Source organism: Ovis aries, chromosome 16, assembly GCF_016772045.2.
Source record: "Ovis aries strain OAR_USU_Benz2616 breed Rambouillet chromosome 16, ARS-UI_Ramb_v3.0, whole genome shotgun sequence".
Lineage (NCBI taxonomy): Eukaryota > Metazoa > Chordata > Mammalia > Artiodactyla > Bovidae > Ovis > Ovis aries.
Genome location: NC_056069.1, coordinates 601,776 through 627,226, shown reverse-complemented (window position 1 = coordinate 627,226; position 25,451 = coordinate 601,776). Strand labels below are relative to the sequence as shown.

The window sequence follows — 25,451 nt, the reverse complement described above, 5'->3', positions numbered from 1 at the left end:
CGTGTGGGGTCTTCGCTGTGCCAGGTGGGATATTTCGTTCCGGCGCCTGTGCTCAGCAGCTGCAGAGCTGGGGCTTCGTTGCCCCACGACATGTGGGATCATAGTCCCCCAACCAGGGATCGAGCCTGTGTCCCTCGCGTTGCAAGGCGGATTTTTTCTTCTAAGATTTATTTATTTGCTTTTATTTTTGGTTACGCTGCATCCTTGTTGCTACGCACAGGCTTTCCCTGTCGCAGAGAGCGGGGACTTCTCTTGTGGAGCACAGCCTCTAGGCCTGTGGGCTTCAGTAATCGGGGCCTGTGAGCTCCACAGTGCGGGCTCAGGGGCCATGGTGCACTGGAGGAGTTGTTCTGCGGCATGTGGGATCTTCCTGGACCCAGGATTGAACCCGTGTCTGTGCACTGATAAGGCAGATTCTTAACCACTGGACCACCACCAGGGAAGTCCCAAAGCAGTCGTTCTTGAGGTAAAGTCCCAGAGCAGCTGCAGAGCTGGAAGCTTGTTAGAAACGCACATTTTCAGACCCCACCCTGGACCTGCCGACCCAAGCCTGAAGCTCTCTGGGGTCCGACCCAGCCACCAGCTTTAAGGAACCTGTAGGAGATTCTGAGAAGTGCCTGCTTACCCGCGAAGGGGAAAGTGCAGGATGTGAGAGCAAACCCCCATCCAGAGGCCAGCCTGGAGGAGGAGCCATTTGCAGTGGGTCCTGAAGAATATGTGTGAGCAGGGAAAGCGGTGGGCCAGAAGGCTGGGAGAAGAGCAGCCACCAGCCCGAGGGACCATGAAAAGGCAGTGGCCATGAAGAGTCACAGCAGAGAGGGTGGCTGGAGAGAAGACCAGGCAGGTTTGGCCAGCAGATTCAGTGAGTGTCCCAGTGGCCTCGGAGTTCCCTGGAGCCAGGGCCTGCTACCCTCTGTGTTCCTGGGGCCAGTGACCAAGCCTGAAGCGTCAGACACGCCCAGGTTCGGCTGAGCTCTCCCACGTCTCGCGCGGTATTCTCCCGTGAGCTGTGGATGGCAGCACTGTATCCCTCCAGGTGTGTTTCTGGGGGCCTGTACGTGGGCAGGGCAAGGACAGAAGCTGACAGTCAGACTGTGGAGTGGCTGGGCTGGGCCAAAGCTTAGGGACTCCCCTGCCCTTCCCACACTGAGGTCAGCTGCTGGTTTGGTCAAGGGGTGTGCTGTTGAGACAAATGTTGGAATACTCTGCTGGTGTCTTAGGGCAGCAGGAATGAATCAGGAACCCATAGAATGGCTACTCCCTTGTCAGGGAGTCAGGTGAGAGTTGGCAGGTGGCCCTTGGGAGACCCTAGGGCCCTTTTCTTACCTCTGGGAGGAACCAAGTAAAGGATGTCCCCGCCAGGATCCTCATGCCAATTCTGATGACATATTTTGTGCCCTTCAACCCCCAATCCTAAAGGCCCAAGTCTCTAAGAATCTCGTATTAAAAAATAGTTTTGCTGGAACTCCCCCGGCAGTCCAGTGGTTAAGACTCCACGCTTCCCATGCAAGGGACATAGGTTTGATTCCTGGTCAGGGATCTAAGATCCCATACCCCATGAGGTGTGGCCAGAGCACAAGTGGTTTTGCTTCCAGATACTTTTCTCCAGGTAGCCCTGGTTTTGCCCCAGTGGTGCATGCTTTTACTCACTCAGGAACATCTCTCACTGTTACTGAATCAGGCCTGACTGATTCAACTCAAGAGAAAGGCAAATGTTGATAGAAACGGAAGCTGTTTTTAATCAGAATGCTGGCAATCTGGGGAGATGGTGGACTCAGTGTCCCCCAGAACCACCTCCGAAGATTCTGTACTGCCATGAAAGCTTTTAAAGAGGAAAGAGAAGAAGTCTGAGTTGATCACTGAGACAGGGAGTCCAAGTCGCCGCCTGTCCCACTCTGTGCAGACCTGTCAACGTCTTGAGACTCTTCTCTAGACGCTGCCTTGCTCACAGGGTTGGTCTCTGAGATGACTGAAGGGGAAGCTGGGGAAGAGATCTGGTCATCTGTTAATTACCTACTCATTTGTTCCACTTTGATCTATGGAAAGAACTAACAGATGAGGCAAAGTATTGTGTAATCCAGAGATCTGAGTAGAGATGTGTGGAGCGTGCGGGTGCCTGATGTAAGGTTAGTGAAACGACACAAGAGCCTCCTGCAGGGAGCTCTTTCCTGCCAAAAGCTGCTTACAGTACTTCGCCTTGGACCTGTGTTAGGGGTTGGAGCTAGTGTTCAGAAGAACACAGTCCAGGGAGGAAGGCAAATGTGTAAATAAGCAAGTGTTGCAGGAGCAGGATAAAAGAGGTCTCACAGGGGATTCCAGTGTCTGCTGTAGGGACCATGAAGAAGGAACAGACAGTTGATTCTGCTTAGAGAACCAGGGAAGGCTCCCTGGAGGAGGAGGTGATGTCTGAGCTGAGACATGAACTATGGCTGATGAGTGTTGCCACAGGCTGAGAAACGAGGAGACTCTGGGGAAGGAGACCCCATCCATATGCATGGAAGCCAGGCTGGGAGGAGCCTGAACAGCAGCTGATGGAACCGGGAAGCCATACCAGCCTCAGAAAGATCTCCTCCCCCGAGTCACAGCAGTAAACTCTGACCTGCTCAGCCTCAGAGCCAGGGCCCAAGTTGCTTGAATTGTGTCCCAACTCTTTGCAACCCCATGGGCTGCAGCCCACCAGACAAACCACAGGTGATCTGATCGGGGAGGGCCAGCTGCAGACCACATTAGGGAAGAACAGGCCCGGAGCAGCTGTATTCTGTGCAGGTTCCCAGCTGAGGTTGCAAGTAGCGAGATTCTGTTCCAGGCCCAGATATATAATACCCAATCCAGAAAAACCCACCCAAGTCCTCCCTGCCCCAGAATGGAGGCAGACTGCGCTATTCCTGTTTTAAGACTTGTCTGAGGAGCAAACTCACCTGCATACAAGGTCCACGGGACCTAGTCAGCTGACAGACTCGGGGGAAGCGGGTCCCAGCAGGGAGTGTTGGAGACCCTGGTAGCCAGGAGGGCACAGTGCCAACAGAGACAGCTGTGTGGGCAGGCAGAGACTCAGAGTGAGTTAGTGAAGTCGCTCAGTCGTGTCTTTGCAACCCCGTGGACTGCACCAGGCTCCTCCATCCATGGGATTCTCCAGGCAAGAATACTGGAGTGGGTTGCCATTTCCTTCTCCAGGGGATCTTCCCGACCCAGGGATCGAACCCAGCTCTCCCACACATTGCAGGCAGACGCTTTAACCTCTCAGCCACCAGGGAAGCCCCAGAGTCTCAAAAGAAGCTAGCAATTCAGGGTTCCACGGAATTCAAAGTTCAAAACAGCGCCTGAGATCCCTCTTTGGTGACCAGTGCATGCTCCCTCCGGTCTTAATTGCCGCAGACCCATCCACTGCTAAGTCTTTGTCTCATCCAGTGCTCACCTCAGGCCCCAGGCGAGCGCCATCACCCCTGTTTTAGAGCTAAGAACTCTGATGCTCAGACAACACCTTGGCCCAGAGGCCAGTAAGTGGCAGAGCTGGGACTCGAAGCCAAACCAGCCTCCTATCAGAACCCCCTCTCCAACGTGCTAGGGAGAAAGGTGGGCCAAGAGACAGCATGTGGTCACGGTCTGATGGTCTGGGAGCCTAGGGTTGCTACAGCGCAGGCTGAGGTCTCAGGCTGCTGCCCAGCTGGAGTCCCAGGAACTCTTTGTGAGGCTCTGTCGCCACCTAGTGGCCATGCCTCAGCATCCGGGTGCGTGCTTCCAGCACAGGAGAGGGATGACGGTTCACCCACTGTGGTGTGCGGTCCTGTGCCTTGGGAACTTGGATTTGAGTCCTTCTTCCACCACCCACACTTTAAGATTTCAGTCTCGACGCCTTCGATCTCTGAGCCCTAGGTCTCACTTCCAAAGTGCAGAAAAATTGTACATCCCATGTACAACTGTTAGGATTAAATGAGACAATGCAAGTGCTTTAGCATAGTCAACCACTCAACACAAGCTTTCTCCTCGTCCACCCCTCTCCCCTGCAACAGCTGTTACTAAAAGGAGAGAGCGCTACGGGCCACTCTTTGCCAACACAAGTTCTCATGCCAGTCCCAGACAGGAACCCCCCCAGCCTGGCTCTGATGCGGCCCGGGCTTCCCACCTCCTACTCCGTGCTGTTTCACTGGGCTTGGTGGATAATGAGGAAGACTGTCAGAGCCCCTTTCTCCTCTGAAATTCCTAAATATGTGACCAGGAAACTACTCACTGGGCCTTGGAACCATAGTAGGATTATCTCTTCTAGAGTTCACAGCAAGTTGTTTGGGGTTTGGCTTTGTTTTTCTCCAGTTTTTTCTCATCTTTTGTAGCAGCAGAGCCATTTTTCCCATCTGTGTTTTACTTCAAAGTCCATGATTTTAAAAAAAAAAAAGTAGAAATGGGACCATTGTGAGTCACAGTTCAATTCAGTCGCTCAGTCGTGTCTGACTCTTTGCGACCCCATGAATCGCAGCACACCAGGCCTCCCTGTCCATCACCATCTCCCGGAGTTCACTCAGACTCACGTCCATCGAGTCAGTGATGCCATCCAGCCATCTCATCCTCGGTCATCCCCTTCTCCTCCTGCCCCCAATCCCTCCCAGCATCAGAGGCTTTTCCAGTGAGTCAACTCTTCGCATCAGGTGGCCAAAGTACTGGAGTCTCACAAGGTGGTGCCAAAAAATCAGAACCTGTGGCACTGCCAATCCCAAACCTTCAGGGACCCACTGTTTGAAAACCACCGGCTTCAGGCATTCTTTCCAGGAGACCGTGGTTAGGATGTGCAGGAAGAGGGTTGCGTATTAACCGATGAGTACCTACTGGCACAGGCAAGGTTATGGGAGGTTTTGATTTGGAGTGAATCCTTACTTTTTTTTTAATTGAGATACTAACGTCACATATATGTTATATAGAACATATAACATTATATTGTTTCAGGTGTACAACAGAGTGATTCGATATTTGTATGTACTGTGAAGTGATCACCACAATATGTCTAGTTAAGATTCACCACCCTACCTCGTTATTATTCTTTTAACTTTATGATGAGAAAGTTTAAGGCTTACTCTCTTAGCAACTTCCAAAAATAGAATATTATTAACCATAGGCACCATGCTGTACATAGCACCCCCAGGACTTCCTTAGCTTGTGGCTGGAAGTTTGTACCTCCCGACCCACTTCCACGGTCACCCACCCGACCCCACCCCTGGTGACAACCAGACTTCTCTCTGGATCTGCGCGCTCCGTTTTTTTTTTTTTTTCATTTTACTTTGTTTTAGATTCCACATAAAAGTTAGGTCGTATTGTATGACCTTCTTTTTTTTAACTTCTTATTTTGTATTGGGAAGTGAAAGTGAAAGTCGCTCAGCTGTGTCCGACTCTTTGCGACCCCATAGACTATACCGTCCCTGGAATTTTCCACGCCAGAATGCTGGAGTGGGTAGCCTTTCCCTTCTCCAGGGATCTGCCCAACCCAGGGATCGAACCCAGGTCTCCCGCATTGCAGGCAGATTCTTCACCAGCTGAGCCACAAGGGAAGCCCTTTGTGTTGGGGATATAGACAATTAACAATGCTGTGATAATTTCAGGTGAATAGCGAAGGAGCTCAGCCATACATATACATGTAGCCACTTTCCCCCAAACTCCCCTCCCATCCAGGCTGCCACATAACACTGGGCAGAGTTCCATGTGCTGCACAGTTAAGTGTGTGACCTTCTTTCTCACGGCTGAATAATATTACACTGTACGTATATACACCACATTTATCCATTCATCCATTGATAGACATTTAGGTTGCTCCATGTCTTGGCTACTGTAAATAACGTTGCAGTGGATCTCAGAGCGTAGATATTTGACAAGAATTTTTGTTTCTTTCAGATAAATATCTCAAAGTGGACCTGCTGGATCATATGGTAGTTGTAACTATTTGAAGAACCTTTATACTGTTTTCCATAGTGACTGCACCAATTTATATTCTAATGATGCACAAGAGTTCCTTTTACTCCACATAAACACTTGTTATTTGTCTTTTTTATACCAGCCATTCCAACAAGTGTGAGGCGACATATTGTTGTGGTTATTTATATTTCCCCAACAGTTGGTGATGCTGAACACCTTTTCATGTACATGTTGGACATCTGTATGAATTTTGTGGGAAACTGTTTATTCAAACTTCCTGCCCATTTTAAAATCAGGTTGTTTGGGTTTTTGCTATGGAGATGTATGCATTCTTTATCTATTTTAGATATTAACCCCTTATCAAATGTATGACTCACAAATATTTCCTCCCATTTCAGTAGGTTGCCTTTTCGTTGTGTTGACGATTTCCTTTGCTGCCCAGAGCTTTTCAGCTACATGTAGTCTCGTTTATTTTTTGTTTCCTGTGCTCTTGGTGTCGAATCCAGAGAATCGTCACCGAGATGATGTCAAGGAGATCCCCACCTTTGTGCTCTCCTAGGGGTTTTACGTTTCAGGTTCTATGTTCAAGCCTTTAATCCATTTTGAGTTACTCTTTGTGTATGGTGTAAGGTAGTGGTGTGGTTTCATGCCTTTGTATGTGACTGCCCACTCTTCTTCGCACCGTTTGCCAAAGAGACTATCCTTTCCCCATTTTATATTGGTGGTTCCTCTTTTGGAAATTCATTGACCACATGTGCATGCGTTTATTTCTGGACTTTCCGTTTAGTTCTGAAAGATTGTTGCCGAACCACAAAAAGATGCTGGGATTCTTGGCCTCCAGAGGAGAAGAATTCAACCTGGGGCCAGAGATGAGGCTTGATCACTCAGAGCTTTTGTGTAATAAAGTTTTATTAAAGTACAAAGGAGATAGAGAAAGCTTCTGACATAGACATCAGAAGCGGGCAGAAAGAATACCCGCCTGCTAGTATTTAGCTGGATGTTGTATAGTTACTAGCAGTCTGTTAATGAAAGAAAGGGATGTCTTAAAACTCAGAGAATGGCACCAGGCCCCTCACCCATAAGATGTATTTTGGGATAATCTTGGCACCAGAGGAGTCATCCCAGGCCATAACATTATTGACTTGAATCTTGTAGAAAGGCAGATTACCATACAAATAGTTTCATTTACATAGATTAGGGGAACAGTGTTTGAGTATAACATACTGGTTTGTCAAGTCGGTTCTGAGCCATTAGGCGGAACTGACTTGAAGACAGAGACTGGGGTAAAAGCGTAGTACATTAGCATAGCTTAAGACAAACATTTCCATGTGGAAAATGCATTGGTTAAATCAAGATTTGAGAACAGTTAAGTGCAGGTGGAACCAGGTGGCATTATGACAACACAGTATTTTAAGAGTCACCAAGGAAGCCCCCTAAATTTGTATAGAGAAGGGAAAAAAAAAATTCCCTAGTTTATTTCCTCCTGCCACTTAAGAGAGAGAAAAAGACGTCTGACACTTGTGGCCTATTTCCTCCATTTGGAGACCCTGGCCTTCCTGCCTGTTACCCTTTCAGTTCCATTTATTGATGTGTCTGTTTTTATGCCAGTATCGTACTATTTTGATTACTGTGGTTTTGTAATACAGTTTCAAATCAGGAAGAGTCATGGCTCTAGCCTTTTCTTTCTCAAGATTGCTTTGGCTATTCACAGTCCTTTATGGTCTCACATCAATTCAGTGACTATTTCTGTGGAAAATGCCATTGGAATTTTGGTAGAGATTGCATTGTATCTGTAGATTACTTTGGGTAGTGTGGACATTTTAACAGTGTTCTTCCAGTCCCTGAGCACTGAACATCTTTCTATTTATTTTTGTCTTCTTCAGTTTCTTTCATCAGTGTCTTACAGTTTTGAGTGTACAGATGTTTCACCTCCTTAATTATTTTTTTCCTAGGTATTTTATTCTTTTTGATGCAATATAAATGGGATTGTTTTCTTATTTCTCTTTTTTAAATTAATTTTTATTGGCATATAGTTGGCTTACAATGTTATGTTTGTTTCTGCTTTACAACAGCCTGAGTCAGTTATAGTTATAGCCACTCTCTTTTGGATTCTGTTCCCATATAGCTCACTACAGAGTACTGTGTAGAATTTTCCATGCTGTACAGTAGATTCTTACCAGTTATCTAGTTCATGTCTAGTAGTGTTTATATGTCAGTCCCAATTTTATTGAAGTATAGTTTAATATAGTTTACACTGCTATGTTAGTTTCCAATGTACAGAAAAGTATTTACATATATACTCTTTTTCAGATTCTTGTCCCATGTCGGTTATTACAAAAGACGGAGTATAGCTCCGTATGGTATCCAGTAGGTCCTTGTTGTTTATCTGTTTTATATATAGTAATGTGTTTGTGTTAATCTCAAACTCCTGATTTATTCCGCCCTCCACTTTTCCCCTTTGGTAACAGTAAGTTTGCTTCCCATGTCCGTGACTCTATTTCTGTTTTGTAAATAAGTTCATTTGTATTATTCTGTTGCTCCTACATATGAATGATATCATATGATATTTGGCTTTCTCCGATTTACTTCATTTTGTGTGATCATCTCTAGGTCCATCAGTGTTGCTGCAAATGGCATCATCTCACTTTTTTATGGCTGAGTAGTATTGTATTGTAGTCTATGCGTACCACACCCCCTTTCTCTCCTCACCTGTTGATGGACATTTAGGCTGCTTCATGTCTTGGCTATTGTGAAGAGTGCTGCAGTGAACACTGCGCTGCAGATACCTTTTCGAAGTATGGTTTTCTCTGGATATATGCCCAGGAGTAGGATTGCAATATCATACGGTAACTCTACTTCTAGTTTTTTATGGAACTACCATACTATTCTCCATAATAGCTATACCAATTTACACTCCCACTGGCAGTGTATGAGGGTTCCCTTTTCCCCAGACTCTCTCCAGCATTTATTATTTGTAGACTTTTTGATGATGGCCGTTCTGACCAGTGTGACGTGATACCTCATTGTAGTTTTGATCTGCACTTCTCTAATAATTAGTAATGTTGGGCGTCTGTTCATGTGCCTGTTGGCCATTTGTACATCTTTTATGAAGAAATATCTGTTTAGATCTTTCTTTGGAGTGCAGTTGCTTTACAATGTTGCGTTAGTTTCTGCTGTACGATGAAGTGAATCATCTGTACATATACATATCCCCTCCCTCTTGAGCCTCTCTCCCGCCCACCCCCACCCACCCCACTAAGTCATCACAGGTCCCCGCGCTGAGCTCCTTGTGCGGTACCGTAACTCCCCACTAGCTACCTGCCTTACACGTTGTACTGTATACATGTCAGCTGCTCTCCCAGTTCATCCCACCCTCCTCTCGTCCCCACATCCACCTATCTGTTTTCTACATCTGCATCTCTATTCCAGCCCTGCATATGGGTTCATCTGTACCATTCGGCTAGATTCTGTATATATGCATTAATATATGATATTTTTCCTTCTGACTTATTCACTCTGTATGACAGACTCTGAGTCCATCCACGTCACTACAGATGACCTGATCTTGCTCCTTTGTATGGCTGAGTAATAGTTCATTGTGTATATGTACCACAGATTCTTTACCCCTTCATCTGTCAGTGGGCATCTAGGTGGCTGCATGTCCTGTCTACTGTAAACAGTGCTGCAGTGGATATTGGGGTACATGCATTAATCTCAAACTCCTAATTTATCCCCACCCCCTTTCCCCTTTGGTAACCATAAGTTTGTTTCCTGTGTCTGCAGATCTGTTTCTATTATATACATATATTTGTTTCATATATATGTTTTATAATCATCATTCAAAAAGACACATTCAATTTGTTTTTCTTTTCTGATTGCTGTGACTAGGACTTCCAGAACTATGTTGAATGAAAGTGGTGAGGGTGGACTTCCCTTATCTTGTTCTGATCTTAGAGGAAATGCTTTCAGCTTTTCACTGTTGAATATGATATCAGCTGTGGGTTTGTGACACGTGCCTTTATAATACTGAGGTTGGTTCCCTCTGTGCCCACTTTCTAGAAAGCTTTTATCATAAATGGATACTGAATTTTGTCAGAAGCTTCCAATCTATTGGGATGACCATATGGTTTTTCGCCCTCAATTTGTTAATATAGTGTATCAACTGACTTGTAGATATTAAAAAATCCTTGCATCCCTGGAATAAATCCCACTTGATCATAGTATATGATCCTTTTAAGGTATTGTTGGATTTGGTTTGCTAATATTTTCTTAAGAATTTTTTGTGTCTATGCCCATCAGTGATCTGGTCTGCTCTTTTCTTTTTTGTGATATCTTTGTCTGGTTTTGGTATTGGGGTGATAGTGGCCTCACAAAATGAGCTTGCAAGTGCTCCTTCCTCTGCAAGTTTTTAGAATAGTTTCAGAAGGATAGGTGTTAGCTCTTCTCTAAATGTTTGATGGAATTCTCCTATGAAGCCATCTGGTCCTGGACTTTTGTTTGTTGGGAGTTTTTTTTTGAAAAGCTTTTCACTGCACGGTTTTCTCTGGTTGTAGAGAGTGGGGGCTACTCTTCTTTGCAATGTGCAAGCTTCTCATTGCAGTGGCTTCTCTTGTTGCTGAGCACAGGTTCTAGACACGTGGGCTTCAGTAGTTGTGGTGCATGGGTTTAGTCAGCAGAATGTGGGATCGTAGCTCCCTGATCAGGGATCAAACCGATGTTACCTGCATTGGGAAGCAGATTCTTAACCATTGGACCACCAGGCAAGTCCCTATTGGGAGTCTTTTAATCACAGATGCAAGTCAAGCATTTATAACTGGTATGCTCACATCTTCTTTCTCTTCCTTGTTCAGTCTTGGAAGGTTGTCCTCTCTAAGCTTCTGTCCGTCTCTTCTAGGCTGTCCGTTTATTGGCACACAGGTGCCTTAGTGCTCTCTTATGGTGTTTTGTATTTCTGCAGTGTTGGTTTTAAGTTCTTCTTTTTCATTTCTGATTTTACTGATTTAGGCCCTCTCCCTTTTTTTCTTGATGAGTTTTCCTCAGTTCAGTTCAGTTCAGTCGCTCAGTCATGTCTGACTCTTTGTGACCCCATGAATCGCAGCACGCCAGGCCTCCCTGTCCATCACCATCTCCTGGAGTTCACTCAGAGTCCGTGATGCCATCCAGCCATCTCATCCTCGGTCGTCCCCTTCACCTCCTGCCCCCAAACCCTCCCAGTATCAGAGTCTTTTCCAATGAGTCAACTCTTCGCATGAGGTGTCCAAAGTACTGGAGCTTCAGCTTTAGCATCATTCCTTCCAAAAAAAATCCCAGGGTTTATCTCCTTCAGAATGGACTGGTTGGATCTCCTTGCAGTCCAAGGGACTCTCAAGAGTCTTCTCCAGCACCACAGTTTAAAAGCATCAATTCTTCGGCACTCAGTCTTCTTCACAGTCCAACTCTCACATCCATACATGACCGCAGGAAAAAGCATAGCCTTAACTAGACGGACCTTAGTCGGCAAAGTAATGTCTCTGCTTTTGAATATACTATCTAGGTTGGTCATAACTTTTCTTCCAAGGAGTAAGAGTCTTTTAATTTCATGGCTGCAGTCACCATCTGCAGTGATTTTGGAGCCCCCAAAAAATAAAGTCTGACACTGTTTCCACTGTTTCCCCATCTATTTCCCAGGAAGTGATGGGACCAGATGCCATGATCTTCGTTTTCTGAATGTTGAGCTTTAAGCCAACTTTTTCACTCTCCTCTTTCACTTTCATCAAGAGGCTTTTTAGCTCCTCTTCACTTTCTGCCATAAGGGTGGTGTCATCTGCATATCTGAGGTTATTGATATCTCTCCCGGCAATCTTGATTCCAGCTTGTGTTTCTTCCAGTCCAGCATTTCTCATGATGTACTCTGCATATAAGTTAAATAAGCTGGGTGACAATATACAGCCTTGATGTACTCCTTTTCCTATTTGGAACCAGTCTGTTGTTCCATGTCCATGTCTAACTGTTGCTTCCTGACCTGCATACAGATTTCTCAAGAGGCAGGTTAGGTGGTCTGGTATTCACATCTCTTTCAGAATTTTCCACAGTTTATTGTGATCCACACAGTCAAAGGCTTTGGCATAGTCAGTAAAGCAGAAATAGATGTTTTTCTGGAACTCTCTTGCTTTTTCCATGATCCAGCGGATGTTGGCAATTTGATCTCTGGTTCCTCTGCCTTTTCTAAAACCAGCTTGAACATCAGGGAGTTCACGGTTCAGGTATTGCTGAAGCCTGGCTTGGAGAATTTTGAGCATGACTTTACAAGGTTTATCAATTTTGTTTATCTTTTCAAAGACTAGCTTTTAGCGTCATTGATCTTTTGTATTTTATTTTCTTTCCTTTTTTTTTTTTTTGTTCTGCTGATTTTTTTCCTTCTGTTAAGCCTGGAATTTGTTTATTCTTCTTTCTCTAGTTGCTTTAGGTATAAAGTTAGGTTGTTTGAGATTTTTCTTGTTTCCTGAGGTAGGCTTGTATTGCTGTAAACATCCCTATAAAAGCAAAATTGCTTTTGCTGCATCTCAGAGGTTTTGGATAGTCATGCTTTCATCTTCATTTGTCTTTAAGCATTTTTTATTTCCTCTCTGATTTCTTCAGTGATCCATTGGTTGTTTAGTAGCATATTGTTTAGCCTTCACGTATTTGTGGGGTTTTTTGCAGTTTCTCCTTGCAGTTGATTTGTAATCTCACTGTGTTGTAGTCAGAAAAGATGCTTGATACAATTTCAGTTTTCTTAAATTTACCAAAGCTTGCTTTGTGGCCCAGCATGTGATCTATCCTGGAGAATGTTCCCTGTGCTCTTGAGAAGAATGTGTGTTGTTCTGCTTTTGGATGGAACTCTCTGTAGGTATGAATTAGGTCTGTCTAGTCTAAATGTGTCATCTAAGGCCTGTGTTTCCCTATTTTCTGTCTGGATGATCTGTCCATTGATGTAAGTGGAGTAATGCAACTGATGTTTATAATTCTATGTCTAGCAACTTCACTGAATTTGTTAGTTCTGACAGGTTTTCAGTGGAAACTTTAGATTTTTCTGCATATATCATCTCATCTGCAAGTAGTGACAGTTCTACTTCTTACTTTGTGATATGTGTACCTTTGGGGGCTTCCCTAGTCGCTCAGTTGGTAAAGAATCTCCTGCAATGCAAGAGACCTGGGTTCGATCCCTGGGTCAGGAAGATCCCCTGGAGAAGGAAATGGCAAACCACCCCAGGACTCTTGCCTTGCCTGGAGAATCCCATGGACAGAGGAGCTGGGCGGGCTACAGTCCATGGGATCGCCAAGAGTTGGACAGACTATGCGACTTTCACTTTCACTTTTTTTCATACCTTTTTTATTTCTTTCTTAGTTGCTCAGGCTGGGACTTCCAATACTATGTTGAATATAAGTGGCGAGAGTGGACATTCTTGTTTTGTTTCCAATTTTAAAGGAAAAGCTTTCCACTTTTCACTACTGAGTATAATGTTAGTTGTGGGTTTGCCATATGTGGCCTTTGTTATGTTGAGAAATGTTCCCTCTACACCCACTTTGTTGAGGGTTTTTATCATAAATAGATGGTCGAATTTTGTCAAATTCTTTTTCTGCATTTATTGAGCTGATTATATGATTTTGATCCTTTGTTAATGTGGTATATATCACACTGATTGATCCACTTGATCATGGTGTCTGATCCTTTTAATGTACTGTTGAATTAGGTTTGCTAATATTTTATTAAGAATGTTTACATCTGTTTTCATCAAGGATATTGGCCTGTAATTTTCATTTTTTAATGGTATTCCTGTTTTTCAGTATCAGGGTGATGCGGGCCTTGTAAAAAGAGCTTGGAAGTTTTGTTCCTATTCTTTTGGAAGAGTTTGAGAAGGATTTTTATTAAGTCTTCTTTAAATGCTTGGTAGAAAAAAAGTAAACGAATTTGTTTGGTAGAATTCATTTATGAAGCCATCTGGTCCTAGACTTCTGTTTGTTGGGGAGTTTTTGATAACTGACTCAATACCCTTAAAGGCACCCCTCATTTTGTTGCACTTTGCTCTATTGTGCTTCACAGATACTATATTGTTTGAAAATTGAAGGTTTGTGGCAGCCCTGTGTTGAACAAGTCTATTGGTGCCATTTTTCCAGCAGTTGCTCACTTCATGCCTGGGTGTCATATTTTGGTGATCCTAACAATATTCAAACTTTTTCACTTTTGTATTTGTTATGGTGATCAGTGATGCTTGATGTTATTACTGCAAAAATTGACTCCCTGAAGGCTTGAGTGACAGCATTGTTTTGGCAATAAAGTATTTTTTAGGGTATGTACATTGCTTTTTAGACAAAATGCTATTGATACTTAATAGAGTATTTAATAAACATAACTTTTATATGCACTGGGAAACTAGAAAAGTGACTCACTTTACCAAGGTGATCTGGAACTGAACCTGCATTATCTCTGAGCTAAATCTATGTAAATAGATAAGACAGATGAAATGAATAACTGGAGAAGCTATAGGTATAACAGGTAATAAGAATTCTATGTACTGTTTTTATTTTTGTGATTTATGTTGTTTGGAATTACTCCCATATAAAACGCAAGGAATCCCAGTCAAGTTCACACATGGTACAGGCTGTGGAAGGCATTCAGCAAACCTTCTGTCTCTCCCCTTTCTCTCCTGCCCAGCGTGGAGACTGTGAATGATGGGCAGTTTCACAGCGTGGAGCTAGTGATGCTAAACCAGACCCTGAACCTGGTGGTGGACAAAGGAGCCCCCAAAAGCCTGGGAAAGCTCCAGAAGCAGCCAGCAGTGAGCATCAACAGCCCCCTCTACCTTGGAGGTAAACCCCATGTCCTCCCACCTGTCCCTTGGACTCTGGCACCCACACCCAGGCCCACGGGTGGGGCTCACAGCCAAAGCCAATCAAGGGAGTCTTCCTGTAGGAAGTGATGGCCAAGCTGCTTCCTAAAGGGTGAACAGTTGGCCAGGTCATGGGGAAGAGAAGAGGAAAGGAGAGAGGGCAGGGCTCCTTCTGAGAAACTACAAGTTGTTCAGGCGCTGGGAGAAGGTGAAGATGAAATGGGCAGGGAGGAGATGCAGACAGGGTGCAGACCCTCCAATATGCAGGCTCGTCTCGGCTCTGCCCCCTCCTCTGATGCTTTGAGGCTCAGCTGATGTGTGTGGAGGAGCATGTTTAAAATTAAGGGCATTCAAAGGCCAAAGAGAGAAGGAGCGACCAGCGTGGCAGAGCCTGGGCCTGAAGCACAGCCTGGCGCTCATAGTTCTCAAAGGGTTATGTACAAAAGAAAAAACAGGACCGGAGTAGGCTGTTCAGCACTGAGATTCCCAAGACTTCTCCCCAAAAGTCCACCTCCAAGGGCTGGGATGTGGGCGAGCAGGGTGGGCAGAGGCGGGTCTTCAGGTTGCGGTCTGGCACCCCTCCCGCAGGCATCCCCACCTCCACCGGCCTCTCAGCCTTACGCCAGGGCACAGACCGGCCACTGGGCGGTTTCCACGGCTGCATCCACGAGGTGCGCATCAACAACGAGCTCCAGGACTTCAAGGCCCTCCCCCCGCAGGCCCTGGGTGTCTCGCCAGGCTGCAAGTCCTGCAGCGTGTGCAGGCACGGCCTGTGCCGAGCCGTGGAGAAGGACAGCGTGGTGTGTGAGTGCCACCCAGGCTGGGCCGGCCCGCTGTGCGACCAGGAGGCCCGCGACCCCTGCCTTGGCCACAGGTCTGTGTTGCACGCCCTCCCCGCCCCCTGTCACCCCTGCCCCAGCAGGAAGTGAGCACAGATAGAAGCTGGACGGACTGCAGTCAGACTATAGGCGGGACCCGTGGGGGCGCTGCTCAGAAGGTCAGGCACTTACACAGACAGCAGGTCTTGCTCAGAAGGGACGTCAGTGTGCAAGGGCCTGGCTGAAAAGTACTTGTCAAGTGACCATCAGAGCCTGCCTAGAGTTGCAGCAGCCCCCACGTGCCTCCGAGCCAAGTGGAATGGGGCACCAGCACACACGTGCCATGGCAGGTGGGTGCATTTCTGCCCCAACTCGGCTCCCCACTCAGCAGTGGCCCCCCATGCAGGCACCAGGGGTGTATAGCCACACACAGATGAACCATGGCATAGCTCTGGCATTCCTTATGCATTCAAATACTGTGGGCCTACAATCTGTCGGACCTTGTACTAAACATAAGACGCCCAGCGTCCTCAGTGTTCAGAGATCTGAATCAACCAAAAACAACACTGGTAACTGGCGTGGCTGAGCAAGCTGGGACGTGATATTGTGAATTGGAAGCAAAGGACGGCTGGAAGGGGGCAGAGGCTCCTGGGTTGCTCTGAAGTGTGTGTGTCTGTTTGACTGTACAGTGAATATGTCCACAATGAACCCTGGCTCTGAATGTCATCCCAGTAGGGAGAATGCTGCAGCATGATTAAGAATCCAGGCTGTGGCATCACTTTGTCCTCTGTGAGATGTAGATAGGACTGTCTACTGCGCAGGTCTGCAGAGGAGAGGCGATGGTAGAAAATAAGACTGATGTTGGGCATAAAGTACGCGCTCTAATGCCTGACACAGAGCAGGCGGTAGCTGGTGGTAGTGGTAGTGGTAGTCGTGCTAACAATCAAGATGGCAGAACAGTTAAACTGGTTGGAGACTGCTTAGGTTTCTCTGAGCAGTGACTTGCCACTAAGATTGGTGGGCTCTGATGTCTGGGTATGAAACAGCCAATAAGCCAGCCTTGTTGCACTCCCAGCTGACAGTGGTCTTTGGGCGATACTCATGAGCCTCCAGCTGATTGATACTGGGCCACTGGGCTGACAGAGGGTGGACCATGTGATGGAGCAGGCCTAGGATCCCACAGCTCCAAGTCCCCTGGTCCGAGCCTGGGAGTGGCTGGGGTGGACAGAGGAAGCCTGCAGCTGCTCTGCCTGCCTGGTTCCCCGCTCATCCTTACCTCTGCCCCCAGCTGCGTCCAGGGGAAGTGTGTGGCGTCTGGAACCTCCTACGTGTGCAGGTGCACCGAAGGCTATGGAGGGGCCTTGTGCGACCAAAAGAATGACTCCAACAGCGCCTGCTCAACCTTCAAATGTCACCAGGGACAGTGCCACATCTCAGATCGAGGGGAGCCCTACTGCCTGTGCCAGCCTGGCTTTAGTGGGGAGCACTGTGAACAAGGTGGGTCCACTGTGCGCATGGGAGGGGGCCCTCAAAAGGATGCAGGGGGTCAGAGTCAGACTCCACATGCGTCCCATGGCCTGAGTTCCAGGTCCAGCTGTGCCATTAGAGGCTATGCAACCCTCATTGAGTCACCTGCTGCTGCTAAGTCGCTTCAGTCGTGTCCGACTCTGTGCGACCCCATAGACGGCAGCCCACCAGGCTCCTCCATCCCTGGGATTCTCCAGGCAAGAACACTGGAGTGGGTTGCCATTTCCTTCTCCAATGCATGAAAGTAAAAAGTGAAAGTGAAGTTGCTCAGTCGTTTCCGACTCTTCGCAACCCCATGGTCTGCAACCTACCAGGCTCCTCTGTCCATGGGATTCTCCAGGCAAGAGTACTGGAGTGGGGTGCCATTGTCTTCTCCTACTGAGCCTCAAATTCCTTCACTTTGAATATGGGAGCAACACTATACCTTCCTGTATGTGCTATCCATTGCTGCATAATAAATTAGCACCAAAACATCGCAGTTCAGAACTGCACTAAACGTGCTCTATCCCACATGGTTTCTGTAGGTCAAAGATTCAGAAACAGCTTAGCAACCTTGAGAGAAACAAACTGAAACTGTCTAGCAAACAGCCAGGACTAGGTGAGCTGTCTGGTCATCCTTTCTCCCCTCTCCCCTCCCTTTATCCTGTTCTAGTTGCCAGCCCTTGAGCTGCCAGTGTGGCCCTCTAAGCAGCACCACTGGCTCACCGGGGAACTTATTAGCAATGCAGACACCCAGGTCCTGCCCAGACCTTTCAAATCAGAACCTGCATTTTAACAAGAGCCCATGGTGACTCTTACGCACACTAACATTTCAGCTGTTGCTCTGCAGTCTCGTTCCAATCCTTCTGCCATTATTGGGTCAACAGAAGACAGCTCCTTGGTCTGATCCCATTTTGAAATCATCAAATTACTTACCTCCCTTAGTGGCCCCTTTAGTGCGTTAATCAAAAAAGGAAAGTTGAAATTATGTTCCAGTTGAAATGGTTCTGTCTCATCTTGGAGGTTTTTCTCTGGCACGGAACCTGAGCCTTTGTTTCCCTCCCTGTCACCAGAATCCCAGGCAGGTCACCCTCCATCACCAGAGGACTCTTTCACATTTTATACTTTGTCAAAATACCATTCTTAACTTTCAAAATAATGTATTTTGACATAATTTCAGATCTACCAGAAAAGTTGCCAAGACAATACAAACAGCACTCCTGTTCCCTTCAACTCGACGGCCCAGTGTGCGGAGTTTGCGTTCTACCCCTCCCCACATCACACACACCTGTGATCATGAGTCTCTTTTCTATCCTTTTAACAATCTCATAATTTTGAAAAACTACATCAAACTTAACAAAATTCACATTACATCACATTAACTACCTAAAGCTTTAAAATGCATTCACAATCCCTCTGATGCTCATAAGAGCCCATGAAGAAGCAGGAAGGACCAGGAAATGTGTCACTATTTTCCAGACAAGGAAACTGAGGGTCAGGGATGGCAAGGGACTGGTCCAAGGCTGAGAGGCCAAAGGTCCCATGTGGCCAAGGTCCATTACTCTCTTTTCACTGCCTTGCTCTACATGCTTTCCCAGCAGACTGAGGACAGTAGCAGAGTCAAGGTGAGAAGCTGGGTCAGGAACCAGAGGATTAAGCAGATCCAGGGGCTTCCCTCCTCTCATTTCTACAACTTGTGCAAAAGCTCACACGCATACCCTTTGGCTCACTGACTCCTATTCCTCTTTCACACCTCAACTCCAGCATCACTTCCCAGAGAGACAATATCTGGCCCCTAGGCTAGTCAGGTTCCTTTACTATGTATTTTGTGTAAACCTGTCCTGTTTCTTCACCTCAGTTTATCATTACAAATATATGTATTTAAATGACTATATAATTAGTGTCTAGACTCTACCCCAATGGAGACAGGCTATCGTGAATAGTGAGGACTGGGGCAAACTGGATGTCTCCTATCCTGTCTAAAGCTCTCAGCTTCAGCCCGTCACTGCCATGCAGGGATGCAGGCTTGGCTTCCTAGACCCCTTGGTTTTCAAAGAAACCAGATATCCCAACGTTTAGATGAAACATTCAGGGCTTTTTTTATGTTGGCATTTAATTTGATTGTTAAGCACCTGTGGCGCAATCAACATATGTGTGGGGTGGGGTGTGGGATGGGGTTTAGCCCTCAGTCCACCAACTTGCCACATCTACTTTGGTCTTTAAGTTCCCTGAAGGAAGGGACCAAGCCTGATCTTGTCACTTTTATATCCTCAGGGCTTAGTTTTACACTGGGCGCTAGTGGTAAAGAATCTGCCTGCCATTGCAGGAAGTGCTTGATCCCTGGGTCAGAAAGATCCCCTGGAGGAGGGTAGGGCAACCCTCTTCATATTCCTGTCTGGAGAATCCTATGGACAGAGGAGCCTGGAAGACTACAGTGCATGGGGTCACAAAGAGTTGGACACGACTGAAGCAACGGTGCATGCATGCACACACAGAGCCTGGCACAGAAAAGGCACTAAGCTTGCATGAGATAGCTGGGTTAATGGAGAGGTTCCTAACCCCTGGGCCATGGACAGGGTGGTTTGTGGCGTGTTAGGAACCAGGCACAGCAGGAGGTGAGCAGCGGGCAAAACTAAGACCATCTCCCGACCTACCCCATCCATAGAAAAATTGTCCTCCATGAAACTGGTCCCTAGTGCCAAAAAGGGTGGGGACCTCTGGGATAATGGGTGGAGAAATGGATGGAAGGATGAGAGAATGTATAAATACATATGGTCCTCAGACCACAAGTGTTTTGGAGCAGCCTACCCTGGATCACCAGCTGCACCACCAACGCCCTGTCCTTGCCTCTTGTGCCCTCTGCAGAAATGCCTTGCCTTGGAGAGGTGGTCCGAGAGGTGATCCGCCGCCAGAAGGGTTATGCATCATGTGCCACGGCCTCCAAGATACCTGTCATGGAGTGTCGTGGGGGCTGCGGGCCCCAGTGCTGCCAGCCCACCCGCAGCAAGCGGCGGAAGTACGTCTTTCAGTGCACAGACGGCTCCTCGTTCGTGGAAGAGCTGGAGAGACACTTAGAGTGCGGCTGCCGCCCATGTTCCTAAGGCCCCTGCACCCACTCTGCCTCCTGGGCTCCAGCCGGGTCGGATGGAGACGGCCGTTGGTCTCCTGCCTGCGAGGCCTGGAGTGAAGAAGTGGGAACCGGAGAGGAAGCAAAAGAAGAAAAGAATATTAAGTATATTGTAAAATAGACAAAAAATAGAACTTATTTTATTATGGAAAGTGACTATTTTCATCTTTTATTATATAAATATATCACACCGTCTGAGTATATGTACCATATAGTGAGTTATTTTTACCAGATTTTTTGTTCCATGTTGTGTAATTGTCATGTTTTTATAAACAGCTGTTAAAAGTTTTAAGGGAAAAAAAGAACTAATAAAAATGTTTTAAAACAAAAGGATGAACATGAACAAGTGAGAGCCTGACTGAGGCAGAAGGAGGAGGCTTATATGTTTAGGTAACACTATGGTGTTGGCAGAAAGGAAGACCTGCTTACAGAGCTCAGGAAAAGGAATGAGAAGAGGAAGAAAGTAAAGGAAAAGATTTTCCTTTGTTTCTTCTGATCTTTACTGACTTTTCTTCCTTCCCTGAAAGCACCCAGCTTTTCAGCCCTGGTGGTTGAGGCCCAGGGTGTCCACTTCTTCCAGGAAAAGCCACTGAGCCCTGGGTCCTGCAGGGTCAGAGCTCACAGCCCCCGCCCCTTCCTGGCTGCCCTTGACTCCATTCTGGGACTTCTGAATCTGCCACAGGCTTAGTCTGAGCCTGTTTGGCCAAATCTGAAAATAGTGCCCCTTCTCCTGCCTATCTCCAGGAAGGCAGTCCCCCTGTGTCTCCCCACAGGAGCACGGTGCTCACCCGTCTCCTCGGGCCCTAGCCCCAGCCCTTCCTCTGGAAGTTCTGAGCCACTCTCCTCCCTCGGTCCACCTTGTATTGGAAGGTGAGCTCAGGAGAACAGGGAGCCAGAGCTCCTGGGAATAAGGAGGGTCAGGGGCCAAGCCTGCCCACAGCTCTGGAAAGTTCTGGAAGGCTCCTGCCATGGGACAGATAGGCCTCTGAGACCTCATCCTCCAGATCCTCATCTTTATGACAAAGACACCATGCCCATCTGCAACACTTTTCCACACATAGCCATAATGCACCCTACTCTGTCCACATAGCCCCTGCCCCTGAGAACATATTCCTGTTTCATAGATGAGGAAACGTGAGGCCTCTTTTACCCCAGTAACTCACCTTATGCCTCATCTATGATAACTGGAAGACCAAAGCCTGGGGCCCAAACTCGGAACTCTGGGTTCTGTCTCCAGAGTAGCATAAATGCAGGAGGTTCAGGCAGCTAAAGTCCATCAGAGAAGCCCTGCCAGGAAGGGAAAGGCAGTTTTTTTCTGTTTTTTCCTGTTCTCGTTTTGCTTCCTTAATATCAGAAAGACTCTAGACTGAGAGACTTAGGTATCAGGGAGCGTGAGCAAGGCCAGCCCACTCAGCCCAGACTCCTGAGGGAGACTTGCCCCTGCCCCATCCCCGTCCACCCCCATCAGGCCAGGCCAGACAGCCCAGGGGCCAGCCACTCACAGCAACCTCTGGGCCCACAACCATCGCTCCCTCCCTGGGAGCCTCCCCCTGCAGAAGCATCAAGGAAGAGAGAGCGGGGTTCAGTGGCCCATCCAGCACTGAGCATCCCCAGAAGAGCCTCGAGGTTCTTGCAAGCCAAAGGCTCAAAGAGTCAAGATGGGAGAAAAAAGAAAGGAAGATGGAAGAAAAAACGAGGGAGGAGGAGTAGGAAGGAAGGAGAAAAGGGAAGGAAGGGGCACCGAGGGAGAAAAAGAACAAAGAAGGGATGATGAAGAGAGAGAGAGAAGACAGGGGCATGTTCTTTAAAATATGTGTATATAATAGATATCATGTTCCAGGTGCTTACTGTACCTTATGACGGCTGTTTTACATATTAATGGCTAGACTGGCTTAGTGCTTCCTACATTATACATCAGGTACCACCCTAATTTATATATACTAATATATAATACACAGTCATTTAATTCTCGAAACAACTCTGTAGTACAGACACTGCGAACCCATTTTACAGTTCAATAAACTGAAGCATGGAAAAGTTAAAGAACTTGCACACGAACAGATGCCTAGTAAATTAACAGAGCTAGGATTTAGGCCCAGCCTGACTCCAGGACTTTCTCTTCATGGGAAGAAGACAGGTCCTGCTTCTAAGGATTCTGCAGTTTGAGGCAGAAACAATCATGGAAATAGATAACTGCTTTATTATATGGAAGTAGCTGTCCAGAGTAAAGAATATCCAAATCTTGAGTCTTCAAGAATGAATAGGAGTTTGCCAGGACACAGGGAAGGGAGTTGAAATTTCCATGATTCTCTATTAAAAAGCAGGGAAATGTGAAAAGACCTGGCATGTCTGGGGGGCAGTCAGAGGTCTGGAGCGGCAGGAATGTGGCCGCATACTGGGAAGCAGGGATAAATGGGGAAGATATGAAGGCAGGAGTTTGACAACAAAAAGCCACGTGTAGCAGGCTAGACCACAGGGCTCCAGCAGGTTTTTGAGCAGGGGAAGTAGAACAAGCCTTGTTTTAGGAAAAGAGCTGGTGGCAAAGTAGAGAAAGGTCTGGGAGAAGAAAGGTCTGACAGGGCTCTGCCACCCAAAATGGCCTTGGGGTTCCCCCTAGTTGTTGACTTTGGTTTATTGAGGCTAGACAACACTCATTTCCAAATGGGTTACAAAGTCCTTGTGGTGGTTCAGAAGCTCTGCCCTGAAAGGGTCTCCCCATGACCCCTCCCACTCCCCACACACCCCCAGCCCTCCTCAAGCAGGCAGGTGGTCGTAAGCCTTAGTCTGCCATGGACATTCCTACCCAGCTCTCCCCACCCAGCACAAAGCCCACCCAGCCCGCCATTTGAGAGCCCCACCAAGGATCCCTGACTTTCTCAGAGGACTTGCCAAGCTCACAGCTTTCCCTCCATCTGCCCCAAGCATTCTGAAGCCTTTCTCTACCAGCCATCCCCTGGGACCAACCCCTAATCAGTCACAGTCAGCCAAGACAGCCAAAAAGACAAGATTCTTTCAGGGTGGCTGCTGGGGTGGGGGCCAATTTTGAGCCTTCCCCCCTCAGTTTTGGAAGCCCTGACTTTATGAAATGCCAAACTCAGTACCATTAAGAAAATTCTCCCCAAATGAAGTTTCTCTAACAAATGGAGGTTAAAACTCTCTTACTGGAGCAGACAAATTCTAGAAAGTCCCATGGGGAAGAAACAGTTCAGTCAGGTAACCTGCATATTCAGCGGTTCAGTGCTTGTGTGTGAGGATGTACACACGTGCAGAAGCAGCAGCCCAGGCTATGCTTCCCCCCTGAGCAGGGCTTGGGGAGTGGAAGGAAGCGTCCCTTTTGAACTCAACCAAGGGACCCTAATGAGAGAATGTACTTAAAAGTTCTTTGTAAAGTATAAACTAAACACTTTAAATGTAAGATGCTACTGCTATTATTACTGTTGTTGTTGCTATTAATGACATGCCAAAAGGCCCTTTACACGAGATGGCTTTGCCTTTTCAATTTCATTGAAAAGAAACTGAGTCTGAAACTTCAGAAAGATGACAGAGAGAGGAAATGTGGGAAAGAGGCAAGGAAAGGGAGGGAAACCCCTGAGGGCCAGGGAAAGAGGCGAAAATCCCCAGGACAATCCTCAGGAACATAGAGGTGGCCAGAATGGGAACTGAGCCAAACTTGCCCTTCACCAGATACAAAGATATCAACAGACTGAACCCCTAGGCTGAGCAGCCAGCCACTGCCTTTGCTAGGAGCAGAAGTCCCTACCATAAATGGACCTGCCCCCAAAGACAAAGGATCCCAGATTTCACCGTGGGAGGAACCCATAGGGGCCCCTGGTGGCTAGAACACTGATAATCAGAGAAACGGCACTTCCAGACCAGGGACCAAGGTCATCCAGGAAATCAACACCAGGAGCAGGTACAGACTACCCAGGCTAAAGTTATTCCTGCTACTCCCCAGGGGCATCCAGGCAGTGCAAAGTCTGAAACAGACTCTCCAATTGGCCAGGAAAGTGTCTGCACTTTCCCTCACAGCCATCTTCCGGTGTCCTCAGGTGGTCCTAAAGCTGGGGTGTGGTCTGGTTTGGTAATGCTTAACCACACTTCCCAGTCTGGTTAGTGCCATAGGAAACACTTGGGGAAAGTTGACAAGAGATGCCAGCTAGCAGGGCCAGGAAAGACAGAATGCGGCATTTGGCAAAGCTTATTTCTCTAACTCAATAAGTTCTAGAAAGAAAAATTTTAAGATTTTTTTTTAAAAAACAATGTAATAGTGCCACTTCACCAGTACAGGATAAATAATGTGTGTGTGTGGTTTTTTTTTTCTCAACAGATTGTCATATGCTGATATCATTAAAATAAATGGATAAGAGAGCCATCAGATGCTCTTGTAAATACCAGAAGCTTAGCCCTCCTCTGTGATGTGTGTTTTATTTTACTCTTGACCTTCTCACTCCCTGGGGCAAAGATTACTGCATTCATGGTTGGGGCAAGTTTGGTGTGGAATAAGTGAAAAAAATTGGCTTCTTGCACCATGACATGAGAAAAACGGATCCAGAGTTCCCCAGAGATATGGAAGAGAAGACCGAACACGTGGCATAGGGTCTGCAGGGCGTGTGCTCACATACTGGGGGCCAAGGGTCACAGAAGAGGAAGCCACTCCAGCACAGAGAACATGAGATGAAGGAAGCTTTCCTCCCGGGCACTCCAATGCTTGATTAAATCCCCTCCTTTCATCATTTCTTCCATAAGCATGTACTGAAGACCTGCTTTGTGCCAGGTTCTGATCTAGACAGTAAGGACTACAAAGATGACCGAGACAAATTCCTTCCTCTCCTGGAGCTTAACTTTTAACTGAGTGTCAATCAGCAATCAAAAAGGGACTTTCCTGGTGGTCCAGTGGCTAAGATGCTGAGCTCCCAATGCATGGAGCCCAGGTTCAATCCCTGGTCAGGGAACTAGATCCCACATGCCACAACTAAAAGTTTGCATGCCACAACTAAAGAGCCAAGATCCCGCATGCCACAACTAAGACTCAGTGCAAACAAACAAGTAAATAAATAAATATATAAAGCAAGCAATCAACCAAAGAAAACATCAGATAGTATTTAAAAAGTAGAGATGACCTGGCACATTAGCTGGTGGGTACTTTACACAGTGAATTTGAGGAAGGCCTCTCTGAAGAATGTGAACCCAGGGTGGGGTAAAAAAGCAATGGAAGAAGACTGGCCCTGCAGCGCCCCCCATCTGTCTGCCCTCACA

At 46.8% G+C, this 25,451-nt stretch overlaps 1 protein-coding gene across 1 annotated transcript in view; it reads left to right on the top strand.

Annotated features, from left to right (window-relative positions):
• SLIT3 (slit guidance ligand 3) overlaps window positions 1-24,597 on the top strand; it is a 723,236-nt gene extending 698,639 nt beyond the window's left edge. Inside the window, exons 33-36 of the mRNA XM_027979969.2 lie at window positions 14,570-14,724; window positions 15,333-15,618; window positions 16,851-17,059; window positions 19,934-24,597. Of these exons, the coding sequence (XP_027835770.1) occupies window positions 14,570-14,724; window positions 15,333-15,618; window positions 16,851-17,059; window positions 19,934-20,169 (886 nt within the window). The 3' untranslated portion in view covers window positions 20,170-24,597. The remainder of the gene's footprint in view (window positions 1-14,569; window positions 14,725-15,332; window positions 15,619-16,850; window positions 17,060-19,933) is intronic.
• Window positions 24,598-25,451: the final 854 nt, after the last annotated feature.